Below are 14,861 nucleotides of genomic sequence, written 5' to 3' on the forward strand. Positions count from 1 at the left end.
ATATTTTATTTATTTTTCTTTTATAGCTTCTCTCCACAAACACAACTGTTATTCCTTTTGTTCTCCCATTTTCTGTCCTCTGGTACAATTGCTGGCCCTGATATGTAGAAGATTAGTAATCCTTCATATGCTGGAGGTGACATACAGAAAGCATTGTACACAAGCAAGAAGATTTTGTTAGGGATGAGCTAGCCTGGAAAGGCAAGGAAACAGTTGACACAGCAGTACCTATGCAGTTGAAGGTGAAGAGTTTTGACACTGGCAGCTGCAGAAGTGTTTAGTACACATGCTGTAAGGCACAGCAAAGCCCAAACAAGCACAGCTCAAAAGTGCATAAATACTTAGCCATTCTGTACTAAAGTCACTTGGGTTAGTATCACATCTCTGCAACAACAGAGCTGTGATGCTAGGGTCACCATCTGGAATGCTGTTCATCGAACACAGTTTAACTCTGTGAAGGGCAGTCTATCCTGATAGCATGGGAGCTGTAGCCACCATCTCTCCAGTCCAGCCCCGGTCCTGGGAAGCAGCTTGCCAATCATCCTTATGGAGCAGTGGGTCACAGCCATTATGTCACCTGCCCGTTGCCTGCTGGACAGCACCAAGGTGAGTCACACCAACACACTTGCAGCCATAACTGGCCTTCGGGACCAGAGTCACTACTAGCAGAGACAGTTACATCACGCAGCACTGCTCGGCTGGTGCCATTCCCTGACGGCACTGCTCATGACATGCACAAGCAGGAAGCTGCAGGATGTCTCAGTGATGTAATTATTGATGTTTCAAAGCGAGTGCTGAGAAGGGCAAACCTTTGGCAGAATCAGGGGTGCAAGGAGTATTGGAACCAGAAGCAGTTCATATATTGTTGGATAAAGTAGTGCAACTGATAGCACATAAAATGGAGTTACATAGTCTGGTACAAGCACAATTGCCACAGTGAAATATGGATTTGGCAGCCACAAGTTTACTAGTTGCTTTCTCTAGTAAATGAACAGAGGGTGTGCAAGTGTTTGTGGAGGATCTCAGGAATTTGACAGAAATGGAAGAGTGGTCTGATGCAGAACTTTTTACAATAGCACAATTAAGATTAATTGGGGGAGTGGAAGCTTATGCAGGTTATATGGAGGGTCTCAAGGGAGCTGGAACATTTGAGGAATGTAGAAAGAGGTTAGTTCACAGGCATACAATGCAAAACAGTGCAGACTCTTAGAGAACAGTTGGGCATTGTAATGAAGAAGCATATGGAATCAGTTGAAGAATTTGGGGCTATGATAAGAAAGATTAATGACTGTACATAAGGGTTGAGGCATAAAGTAATTTTACAAGGGGCTTGATCCATTTGTAAGCAGGTTGCCTTCGGAAATGTCAAGGAGATTTCGGACAGAGGCTCCAATTAATTTATGTACAGCTGTCAGACTGGCAGTAGAATGTGAGAAAATTGACACGTCAAGTGGACTGCGTGCTGGACGGACAGTGTTTTCAGCGAACATAAGGTGTTATGGATGAGAAAAGATGGTGCATGTGCGGATGCATAGTTACTGACCACAGGACAGTGGAAGTAGAAATAGAGACCAGCATAATGGAAACTCTAGTTTCAGAGGTAGAGGACCGGGAAAGAGACAGACGTCAAGTGCCAATGGGAATCTGAAGTTCACCTATGGGCACTCTCAATAAAATTAAGTGCTGTGAAGTTATATGCCAAGATTGAGTGTGGAGTCAGAGAAATAGCAGGGAAGAAGAATTGCAAGATATTGGACAAGGGTGAATGTGTTGGCTGCCATTGGATATCTGGTGGAACATAGCAAGTGGACCCACCACATCATAGACTGCAGTATGGATTTCTGCCTAGGTGTGGTTCAGTTCAGATAATATGTAGAGATTGTGCCATGCATGAGAAATGCTTTAGATTAATGTTACGTCTGACTTACTGTTAAGTATGTTGTGTGTGGTGGAACTGTTGAAAGTAAATGAAGTATTGAATCAGGTGGGTTGCTTAGTGAAAAGAAGTGTTTTACATGTACAGGAGATAGATGATGTTAAAAAATGGTACCTGTTTTGTGGATAATTTCAGTGCCGATGATTTAAAGTTGAAAAGAGGTGGTTGATACCAAATGGATATCCTGGTGCAGGAAGAGTGGAACACAAGGGGTGGCGGCCTTGGACAGTCACCAAACACCATTGAAACTGCATTGAGGAAAGTGAAGCACCCAAAATGGAGTGATACATAGTGAACGGAAGAATTATTCTTGAAATTCAGGGCTTTGCTGTTTCTAAAAGGGCCGCAGCCATTGACACGTATAACACAGCATTGGATACCAAGAGGAAATGAATCACCAGTTTACTGCAAACCATACAGTGTCACTAGCTACTTGCAGCAGATTCGTGGAATTATTGAGGAAAGTAATAGCCCATGGTGGCCAGAAATGTTATTGTGCTGAAGCAATAAGCAGCTGGACCACAAAAATTAGGTTTTGTTGCAATTATCAACACCTGATTTCCAAGGCTATGACGAATGACTACCCATTCCCAAAAATTACAGAAACCATAAACTAGTTAGGCCATTGCAAGTACTCTGACAAAAAAAGAGAGATAACATCAAGAATGTGACATAAACAGAAGTTGGTAGGCATGTTCCTACATCTGAAAGATGATGTCGTTGAGATTTTACACCAGTCACATAAGAGTTGCACTAGTAGTGCCTCTAGGAGGATGCAAAACGGATTGCTTTAAATATACATTGTAACGATCATGAGTTATCTTTGAGATTTGGTCCAGTGAGTTGACATTAGTCAAAAATGCCTTTAAGTCAACAAAGACGCCATTATCAACACCTTGCTGAGTTTGAACGAGGTTATGTTTTAGGACTATGAGTAGCTGCATTTTGCTGCTGCGATATTGTAGAAAGTTGTCGCAGGAATGTACCCACTGTACAGATTGCTGGCAGTGGTGATCATGAGACTGTATGGTCGCAGGAAGACCAGGCTACAGGTGGCCACATGGCACAACCGAGAAGGAAGAACATCATGTTCGGCGAATGGCTCTGGTGCATCATACTGCTTCTGCAGCAGCAATTTGAGCAGCAGTTGGCACTACAGTGACAAAGAGCTGTTACAATTCAATTATTTCCAGGACAACTATGTGCCAGACACCCTGTAGTATGTGTTCCACTGACCCCAAGCCATTGCTATTTGCTACTTCAGTGGTGTCAAGTGTGAGCTCTTGGAGGCAGGGTGGAGATCTGCTGTGTTTTCTGACAAAAGCTGGTTCTGCCTCGGTGCCACTGAGGGTGTGTGTTGGTTTGGAGGGGGGCAGTTGAGGGCATGCAACCAACCTGTCTATATGCTAGACACAATTGGAGGGTGCGATTTCATATGACAGCACAATCACTCTCGTGGTTATCCCATGCATTCTGACTTCAAATTTGTATGTCAGTCTGCTGATTTGATCTGTTGTGCTGCCTTTCATGGACAGCATTCCAGGGAGTATTTTCCAATCGGATTGCCCACATACCACAGTTGTATCTCAACATGTTCTATAGAGTGTCAACATGTGTCTTGGCTTACTCGAGCACCAGATACTGAACCCACATGGGACATCATCGTACGATATCTCCAGTGTCATCCACAAACAGCATTAACCATGTGTGAAACTTCATCCCACAAGCTGACATCTGGCATCTATAAAACATAATACATGGATATTTGCATGCTTGCATTTAATATTCTGCTGTTACACAGGTTATTAATGTACTAGCATTTTACATTTGCAGTGGTTTATCTTGTACTTACATTAACCTGTGATGTTGCAATGTTAATCACTTAAACATGTTACCTAGACAAATGTATTCCAGGAATTTAATTACTCTACAGTAATTATTTTTTGGTTTTGCATTTTTTTTTCTCTCAGAATATTTTTCAGCGGTGGATGTAAGGACTGGCTGTCATCAGCTAGATGTTGCTTGAGAGACCTAACCAAAAACAGCACTTTCTTCGCTGAGGGGACGCATTTCAGATTGAAAAATGCACCTGTGACATTTCAAAGGGCATCAGACAGAGTTCTCAGAGGATTGAAACCATGTCAGTGCATGCTATATCTTGATGAACAATCATCTTTGCAACTGATATGGAGCAGAACATACAATACGGAAGGGAAGTATTCCTTAGACTGAAAGAGAGAAATTTAATGTTGAGTATGGAGAAGTATAATTTTGTGTGAAAGAGTTGGCGTACCATGGTCCCATAATTAGCAAGGAAGTGGGCTAGGACAGACTGAGGTTGGTTAAAGCCATATTTGACTTTTCTGAACATGAATCAGTGGAGCCATTACAATCATTTCTTGGAGTCACAAACTCTTACAGGAGTTTTGTAAAAGAATTTGCGTATGTCACCAGACCATTGATGCAATTGCTAAAGAAATGTTCAAAATTTATTTGATCACAGTATTAACAACATGCTTTTGAGAAACTGAAAGAAGCTTTAATATTGAGTCCAATCTAGATGTTTCCAAATTTCAATAAGAAATTTATTCCGTTATGCAATGCTTCCAACCGTGCACGTGGTTGTGTGTTGTCTCAAGAAATGGAGGAAGTAAAACAGCTGGTATCCTATGCTTCAAGGCAAATGAAATTAGCGGAGAAGAATTTCTCCATGATGGAAAAGGAATATTGAGCCTTATCTATGGGGTCACCTACCTCAAATGTTATGTCTTTGGGAAAAGTTTCGAGTGTTAATGGATCATGCAACATTGAAATGGTTGCTGGGTTTGAAAGATCCATCTAGTAGTTTGATAATATGATCAAGCAATTTAGTGATTTTGATTTGAGGTCATACATAAACACTGAAAATATTAGTGGGTGTGCAGACAGATTCAGTAGGAAAGTAGCAGTGTTACAAATAGGAAGTAATGGCAGACAGCACAGAAGACAGATAGTAAATGTAAGCAGTTTAGTAAACAGCCATAGTTTTGTATGCAGGATGGATTAATGTGCAGAGAAACCAAGTTGGGGAAAATAAGTGGTGAAGCCAGCAAAGCTGAGAAATAGTGTATTGCAGGTGACACGTGATCACGTGTCAGCAGAACATGGGATATACAGGGTGAAGTTAAATTTGCGCACTCAGGCTTCGCAGCGCGACTCCTCACATGCCAGTGATAAAAAAAATGTCTCTCCCAAATTTTCGGTTGACGAGTACATCCAGCAGAAAAAGGACATTGAAGAGTGACAATCTGGCAACACTGTATCCACATGTATGGTGACTACCTCTGTCAGCACATGTTAGTTGTACTGTGCAGTTGGTGCAGTGTATAAAGTTTTGGGTTAGCATGCAGGAGGTCGAGGGTTCAATCCTGGGTTGGGGTGCATTTTTTTATTCGCTAATTTCATTCTGACATTTTATTCTGTAACATATGCTATTTATTAGGTCACCCAAATCCTAAATTTACAACATTTTGTAACGCTGAACATAACAAATACGTGGTTAGACAAATAAGAAATAGACAGATGAAACAAATGACCTGTCATAGGACAGAATAACTACAAAAACAATATTAGTTTTGAAATGCTAAAGATGACAGTACAGTGCAATAACGCAACACCTGCTTGTCATTTATACGTGAACGGTCTACCTGATGGGAGGCCCTAGTCACATGACTACATGTAATATGAGCGTTCACACGTCGCACATTAGCAATCAGTGACAATAATAGTATCCATATTAATGACTGCATGACCTTCACAACAGAATACATTGTCCTTAGAACAACAGATGCTCAAAGCAACCCCCCTCCATGTCCAAACATTGCGCAACTCACCGTGTCATACAGCTCTGGTCCCTTTGCACCAAAGGTGCAGCCACAGTAACGAGAGCAGCATGAACACACGCTACCAATTTTTCCACATTCATTGATAGAGTATAGTACATATGCTCTTTCAGGTGACCACAAAGGAAGAAATCCAGGGGATTTAGGTCAGGTGAAAGTGATGGCCATACAACTGGACCTCCACATCCGACCCATTTCCCTGGAAATTTTCTGTCCAAATACTGTCGCACATTAATTCCAGAGTGTGGAGGTGCATCATCACATTGGAACCATATCCCCTGCAGAGCATGTAGCGGAAAATCTTCATGCGCGTCAGGCAGATAGCTCGAGAGGAATGCATGATACCTTTGTGCAGTCAACCGGTCAGGCAACATGTTGGGCCCAACCACCTGTCGCCCAATATTACAGACCAGACGTTGGCACTAAAGCAAACTCGTTATCCACAGTCGTGGGTTATGTGTGGGTTAACCTCACACCAATGGTGGGCATTGTGCATATTGAAGACTCCCTCACGAGTGAATGCTGGTTCATCTGACCAAATTATGGTGTTCACAAAGTCATCGTTGGCTTCCTGTTGTTGTTGGAACTACTCACAGAATTGCATTCTCTAACGGTGATGTGCAGAATGCAGGTGTTGCGTGAAAGCATAATGATAGGGCTGGAGCCCATGCTGGTGCAGCATTTTAACAACCGTGCTTTCCAAGACAAGCAGCTGCCTTGCTACACTACGTGTACTTCATTGAGGTTCTTGGTGTATGATCTCCAGTATAGGTTCCTCAGTAGTTGGGGTACAGCGAGTCTGTGGACGACCTCTGTCACGTGATGGTGGAAGGAGACAACATGACTCCCAAAGGCGCAGCTCCATATGACGAAACACATTTTTTCTGGATGGCGTCGACAAGGATATCAAGCAGCATACTCACGAGTCGCAACACCAGGCCGGTTATCAGATACACCAAGAACCAGAAGCATATCCACATATACATCGTTTGTCTATGCCATATGTCTGCCACACTGATTTAGAGATTTACAATGAGAAAATTCAGTACGTGTATACATGTACATTGGAGTCTGTCACAAAAGGCGTTTTAAGGCGTTTTACTCTGCTCGTAACTAGTCCCTGTCTGGTGGACAGCGCATACAGTATAAACACTCCGTCAGCCCTGTGCGCTGTTCCACCTAATGCACATTACCCTCCTGACAAGATACTGTTGTGCATGATTCATCCAGACAGCGATAAATGTGAAATGTTTGGTTTCGAATTACACTGTTTCCCTAACCGTAATAGACGTGATGTTTTCACAATCCTATCAATATAATAATAATAATAATAATAACAATAATGCATTGAGATACGTACTAAACAGCATGTGGTTACCATACTCAATGTTGAAAGGCACGTTGCTTGTCCTACTGGTAACATAAGGCCGTAACGAGCAGTAATGGACCTGAATGAAGCAAGAATAATCTATGGGACCATTGGAGGAAGGTACAAAGAAAACAGGTTTTGCATCTGGTAAATGAAGTGGTGCGAATAAATTCATACCCACGATGTGGAAAAGGCTTCTTTCAAAGCTGACCGTTTTTCCATTTCTACGATTGTAGTATGTAAGTGCAACTGTTTTCTAGAGGACCCACTGCAATCACTGTTGATGATTAAGATGCCAGATACCATACCACCTGGACTACATTTACCAAATAAAAAACGCATGCCACAACCCAGGATCAAACCCTCGACCTCCTGCATGCTAACCCAAAACTTTTACACACTGCACCAACTGCACAGTACAACCAATATGTGCTAACAGAGGTAGTGACCATACATGTGGTTACAGTGTTGCCAGATAGTCACTCTTTAACACCTTTTCTCTGCCTGATGTACTCGCCAGCCAAAATTTTGGGAGAGAGATTTTTTTATCACTGGCATGCGAGGTGTTGTGCTGCGGAGCCTGAGTGCGCGAATTTCGCTTCACCCTGTATAGGTCTACCAACAGAAGAGTAGCAGAGAGAGATGGTGGAAGAATAGGAAGTCAGACATCAACTATTGTGTATGGAATTGCATACATTGTGTACAGAGAGCGGATTTGTGTCAGATGAGCATACCATTAGAGGTTACCAGAAGCTTTAGCACCATTTCAGTTGCTCAGGATTGATGTTTTAGGTCCTTCCAACAAAACACCTGCAAGAAATCAATATGCACTCACAATTAATAGACCATTTATTGAGATATGTGGTCACGATTCCAAACCAACAGGCAGCAACAGTGGTGCAGGCATTAGTAAACTATTGGTTGCTGAAGTTCAGGATATATGAGATGACTATGACAGATTGGGAAACCAAATTTATGTCAGATTTGTTGAAGGATTTGTGTAAGCTTTTGCATGTGAAAACTATTAAGAAGAGTCCTTTACATCCTCAAGCTAATGGAAGAAAAGAGAGAGTGCATAGAACTAATAGGACAGATGCTAGGTTACTATAGGATGCAGACTATTCCAGGTGGAACATGTATTTATGGTATGTGGTTCAGGACACAGACACAGGATTGTCATCTTATGAGGTAAGATATGGTCATAAAATGCCATCACCACTTGATTGTTAAAAAACAAGAAGGGTAAAACAGGAGAGTCTATTAAAGAGTTTTTTAGAGTAAGAGAGGGAAACATGTAACAGGATGCGCAAAGCTAATATCACATCACTAGAAAAGCAGTGAATTGTGCAGCAAGAATGTTGCAATACAAGGTTGCCCAATGGGTAATGTTATCAACTTCTTATGCTCCAAAAGGGGAAAACGAAATTTTTTTTGCAAAGTATCAAGGGCCATATTAAGTTGTGGAAACCATGTCACAGGTTTATGTCAAGATTCAGATGCCAATGAGGATAACAAGTTCTACTAGTGGAATGTTTGAAATCATTTCGAGGTAGTCCAGAAGTTATTCCAGGATTTATAGATTTGGACTGGTTGGGAAAAGTGGAAAATAAGGCACAGAAGAGCAAGTGAGAAATTTTGGGTGAAGCAATGAAAAGTAGTCCTTATATATTACTATCTAGGATTATGAGTAGATTTACATTTTGTGTTTGTTAGATATAAGTATAACATAAGGTATAATGTAGGTGAGATGAACTGCTGCAAGGCAGCTAAGGACTTAAGGATGAGGAAAGGGTAATGTGTATGCCTGTCCTCAGGTCAGGTACATCAGGAGGCAAGACAGTGCGAGGATCACTGGGAGTAAACTTGTTATCACCAGATCATTAGCTGGAGGGGCTACAAAAAGTGTAAAAAGAGCAACCACCAGAATCAAAGTTGGTTTTAGAACCTAGTCATGAAAACTTGCTTTCTATTTCAACCAATTCATGGTAGAAACAAGGTTCAGTGGAGCAAATGTGTACATGTCAGTAGTATAGAAGCAGTTATTGTACCAATGTTAGGTAGTCCTCACACATCCCATGAAATGGGAGATGCTGAAGAAGTTTGTCAGGGTAAAAGTGCAGCAATTGTTATTGATTGCAGAGAACAAGAACAGGAATGCAGAAATGGGAAAGGCAGAGTTGCAGAAATGTTACAGAGGTGAAGTTACCATTTGTCCAAAGAGGGTAGAGAGAGGAAATCAGAACTTCTATGCAGTGAAGTTACTGATGAGTCAGAAAGCAAAGAAGGATTACAGAAAAGAGGTGACTGGGCCTGAGCTGTACTTCCAACAGGTTGAGACACATTGCTTGTAGTCTACCTTTGATAAAGTGACAGGATAGTAGCCAGTTGTTTTGAGCAGGGGAAGCTCACAATTCTGAAAATGTTAAGAGCTAGACAGGAGTGGATTATTAATAAATGTGACACTTTGTGAAATAGTGAGGCCTATTTTCCATTACCTGCCACAGTGAGGGTAATCCAGCTGAGTGTTTTGCAGCCTTTATTGGATTGTCCAGAGGAACCTAATGGAGGTGTTGCCAGACACGAATTTGACTGTGTTGAACCAGAGTATAAGACCCAAGTTAATTCGGCCATTGACAAACTCATTAACAAGCACAAGAGATGAGTCCCTGTGGAGACATTGATGCAGCATGTGGGTCAGTACAGGGAGAACCAGTACCAAAAAGGAATAACATTGACAGTAATAATACCAGGTAACATGACAGTTTCTCTGCTATGTGTAGCCCTTGTTTGCATGTATAAGAAGTGAAACACAAGACGAAGTTCACACTAGCCACTGTTCAAATCATGGCTGACTTAATTCCCAGAGCTTAGGAGGCATAGAGGGAACTACAACTATAAGTTAAGCTAAAAAGTACTAGACGGAGCTCAGGATAAGTAGTGCATAAGAAAATGTAATGATAAAAGTAATCTTGGCAAAAAAAGAAGACGGGTCAAAGCCATTTGCCAGAGAATTTCTCTCTCTGATTTTGCATAAGGATAATCTAGTTTAATGTGACCCAAGGAACCAGATCTTGTTAAAGAGGGGGGGCAATGTAGCACACTGACTGTATCTGGTCATAAACATGCAGAGTAGGAAGTGAACTGCAGCAATGTCATCCATAGGCAAGCTCAGGTCTTATGCTTTTTTTTTTATTATTGTTATCAAAGTACAACAGAGTCATTGCAGCTTTGTGAGGTGAACCGGCCTGGCGAGGTGTGGAAACAGTTGACCCAGCAGTGGATGAGAGGAAGAAGGTGGAAGCCTTTCCACACCATCAGCGGCAGAAGTGTTTGGCATAAGTCCGCAAAGCATATTCAGCATAAGTGCCGCAAGGCACAGCAAAGCTCAGGGAAGTGCAGCCTGAAAGCGTATAAATGACTATCCATTTTGTACTAAAGTCTCTTGTGTTAGTGTCGCAGCTCTACAGCAACGGGCTGTGATACTTGCTGCAACATTTGGAATGCTGTTTTTGGACCACAGTCCGACTGTATGATAGAGCACTCTGCCTTTAAACCACACGAGCTGTAGCTACCATATCACCAGGCTAGCACCGGCCCTGGGAAGCAGCTTGCCAGCTATCCTTGCAGAGCAGAGGATCGTGGCCATTATGTCGCCTCTGAACTATGACTGGCAAGTCATGCCAACACACTCATTGTGTAGCCAGCCACTGGGACTGGAGTTGTCACTGACAAAGGCTGTTGCCTCACACACTACCGCTCAGCCAGTCGCTGCACTCTGTCAGCATTGCAGGATGACACGCAAACATGCAGGAAGCCGCTGAACACCTCAGCCAGCTTCTCTTGCCTGTACTGATTGACAGCAGGGAGCTGTAATAAAGATATTTTGGTTGAATTTTCTTGTTTTTGAGAAGACCAAAGAAGTGATCTGTTTCACTTGCTAAAAAACATTCAGCGGCCAAGATTGCCAAATATTTCTTTATTTAAAACAACTGTTTTCACGAGGTATTATGCCAGCTTGTCATGTGGATAAAAATCAGCACATTATAAAAGGATTGTCATAACTAAAATATTTGTGATGTAATAAGCAACTGTGAGCAATTATAAATAGACATGGCTATTTGTATGAGGTGCATTACGTTTTTTAAATATTTTAGTTATGACAAACCTTTTATAATGTGCTGATTTTTATCCACACGACAATGTGGCGTCAAGTCCAATGTAAAATAAACTCGTTTCATAACAAAGAGCTTTTTTAACACCTGAAGATAACAGGAAAGTCTGTTAAAATTGGTTGTCTTAAATAAACAAATATTTTTGCGACCTTGGCTGTTGAATGATTTTAGCAAGATATTTTCGTACTTCTGGCTGTTTGTCTGGCACTACACGGCAACGCCCTGCACCCTCCTGGCACCAGTCATCTTCAATACCGTATTGAAGTACAACATATTGTGGCAGCTTTATGAATGAAACTTTCAAGGGCATAGACTCGTACCATTGTGATTATTCTTGAAACAATTTATAACCATTATAATTGCATGGGCTTCCGTGGCCAGAGTCAGTTGACATAAAAGTTGTCAGAGTATCATACTATGTCATAATATAAAAACATATACTAAAGAAATAATGTTTCTGGGTCTACTGATGGACACCACTGTAACCGTGATTGACATGTTGTTTTCTCTAGTATAGTTTTTTACATTATGACACATCACTATACTCCAAAAACTTTTATGTTAATATTGTATCCAGTTCAGAGAGGGAAACATGATTGTCTGTCAGCTTTTACTATTGACATTGCCTCTTGACCTTTACACTTTCCTAATAAATGTCACAGTTCTAAGTTTTAAAATGTCTGAAAGTTTTCAGTCTTATTTTTGGTGATAATTTTATCTAGCTACTGTCCTATAGGAAACTGCACACAGATTGTATTTCAACATTAGCCTGTTACAAACTGATGTAAACAAAAAACTTAGGCAATAGATTTGTTGGTTGATTTAAAAACTTTGTCCATGCTGTCTTACATAAGTGAAAATAACTGAAACCTCTCACATTATTTAACATTACTGTTTCTTTAAAATATTTAATATTATTATAGCATGTGAGACTGAAGATGAGTATCGTCATACCAGTTCTTTAAACATAAACTATTGTTGTAAAGCTGACAGATCTGCAAATTGAAAAACAGGTGACATCCTTGGATTCCGTAACTAAAAATAATAAATAAAAGTATTTCATCAGGAGAATGTTGCTCCAAATCCCATATCAGCAGACACCTTAAGCATAGAAAAAGGTATGAAAATAATGTTGACTAACGACTTGATCTAAATATCAGTACTACTGCAATCTATTCAGTTTTCTTGACTAGGTTTATGGAGCAACAGAAGCAGGAATCTCTGCTGGATACGATTATTGCTGCAGTTGACAGAAAAATGGAGAAATAAGACACTGCAATTCTCATATGACATTATCATTGTGAAGAATTAGATGTAATACTTAAAGGTTTTTATATGATTAATCTGGAAGTTGCTTCATAAAGTAATATATGTGTATAGTTATAAACATAATTTCATCATGCAAATCAGTTTCCATCACAGTCGAGAATAGAACTCATGAAGTAATAGTAGTAGTAGTAGTAGTAGTAGTGTAGCCTCCCCCCCCCCTCCCCCACACACACACCACACACATATACAGTTCCCTCAATTACCAAACTGACAGTTCCTTGGTGCTTCAAGCTATGCCCATCAACTGATCCCTTCATTTAGTTAACTTGGGCCATAATTTTAATTTTTTTCCTTGATTTGGTTCAGTTCTTTCTTATTAGGAATTAAATTTACCTGTTTAATTGTAAGCATTCTTCTGTAATCCCACATTTCAAAAGCTTATAGTTTCTTCTCATCTGAACTGGTCATTGTCCATATTTGACATCCATTTAAGGGTACAGACAAATATCTTCAGAAAATCCTTCCTGTCATGTAAATTTATATTCATGTTAAAAAGTTATTCTTTTTCAGTAATGCTTGTCTTGTTGTTGTCAGGCTGCATTTTATATCCTCTCTACCTCTGCCCTCATTCGTTATTTTGCTGCCCAAATAGCATAACTCGTCTACTAATTTTAGAGGCCAGTGTGTACCGACTTTCTACATGCATTGATACCAAGGGATCCATCCTTTCTTCTCTTAACCAACACATCAAGGAGAGGTAACTGATCCTGTCACTCAGCTGTAAATAGCTGTGTGGGACTAACAGTAGTTCACAGTCTGGTTGGAATCCAGGCAGCGAGTACGCTTAACACCAAAATTCGCAGAGCATGAAGAAAATAGCTGGGTCAAATGTTGAAATATTATGCATAAAATGGAAACAAGAACTTGGCAGAACACACACAAGCTCACCATTAATCAAACATGCTGAAAAACCTGAGAGATTACATACACTATTTCTGTGTTTCAAATACTGCATTAATTTCTAAATATAGATAAGTTTTTAGGTTTATTTCAGAGTTGATCATCTCATTTTTGAGCACAATATGGTAACATCACCGTCTTCATTTGCTATAACAGTCCTTTTATGTGTACTCACTACCTTCACTCAAACCAGTTATAGACCTCATGCTCAGCAACCAATCTTATACCATCACCAAGTTATTCAAATATTGTATGCAGAAATGAAATTATTGACTCGGCTGGGAACCTAAAAGTATACCAGCTATCAGTCACACTGAGGAAACCTAAAAAGTCACGTTACATATTATCTCCTTTTCATGCACAGGTTGTCAGACACCAGGCATGAAGTTAACTACAGCATTATTTAAAGGTCCGGGCCGTAGGCCACAAATGGAACCTGTTCCCTTTCAAGAGATTTTACCCCTGAAGCTGAAAGGAAGTGTGTCAGGGAAAGGAGACAAAACATCAAGTATGTATAATATTTAAATTTATGTAAAATGTGTAAATGTATGTAACAACAAGAAAATGAAGAAAGATGAACATTAGTAGTACTTGTTATTTATGAAAGTGTTCCAGTTTAACCTATATAAAGGTTAACACAGTCTTGCAATGGTAATTTTTACTACAAACTCTTCTAAAGTTACTGTCTTGTTGAAGTCAGTATTTATTTTTGAACTTGCTTTATATTTTTGAACTGATTGGGAAGCTACAGGTTGCCAGAGTTGATGTCCTCACTTGTTACACCAGTGACTCTAAGAGAGCACTAGGAAAATAAATTTTCACCAATCTGCCACTGCTCCTCTCCTTCACTTCCAGTCTGCAATGATTTTCCAGTAGTATTTCAGAACTGGTACCTCAAGAATGCTTGATTGATGAGTGAACCAAACCCTCAAATTTGTTCCAGGAATGAAAATTATTTTAAGAGTGACAATAGGATATGCATATTTTTCTGAGTATGGAGTAAAACTTTGTTTCAGTGCTACAATCATTACTCTGTATAGCCCCTCAGTTTTCAGTGTAGAATGTCCTCACTGCAAAATTATTTAACATGAAGTTGAAAGTGTGTACTTCAGTGCTAGTAAACTTAATCTGTGTTCATAGAAAAACTACTGCATGTCAAGGATTTTTTATTCAGAGAACTATCCAGCATTATTACTGACCATTTTACATTCATCTGATACAGCGAGAAACATAAGACAGTTTGTTATAAAACTTGAAGTTCGCTGATGGGATGT

General features: G+C 40.3%; 1 protein-coding gene across 2 annotated transcripts in view; it reads left to right on the forward strand.

Annotated features, from left to right (window-relative positions):
• LOC126364901 (coiled-coil-helix-coiled-coil-helix domain-containing protein 1) overlaps nt 1–14,861 on the forward strand; it is a 70,347-nt gene that overhangs the window by 22,748 nt on the left and 32,738 nt on the right. Inside the window, exons 1-2 of one of the 2 annotated variants that reach the window (XM_050008096.1) lie at nt 124–606; nt 13,952–14,095. In XM_050008096.1, the coding sequence (XP_049864053.1) occupies nt 13,969–14,095 (127 nt within the window). In that variant the 5' untranslated portion in view covers nt 124–606; nt 13,952–13,968. Of the gene's footprint in view, nt 1–123; nt 607–13,951; nt 14,096–14,861 lie in introns of those variants that run through there. The other variant, XM_050008095.1, reaches the window with a different exon arrangement.

Source organism: Schistocerca gregaria, chromosome 1 (genome assembly GCF_023897955.1).
Source record: "Schistocerca gregaria isolate iqSchGreg1 chromosome 1, iqSchGreg1.2, whole genome shotgun sequence".
In the NCBI taxonomy this organism is placed as follows: domain Eukaryota; kingdom Metazoa; phylum Arthropoda; class Insecta; order Orthoptera; family Acrididae; genus Schistocerca; species Schistocerca gregaria.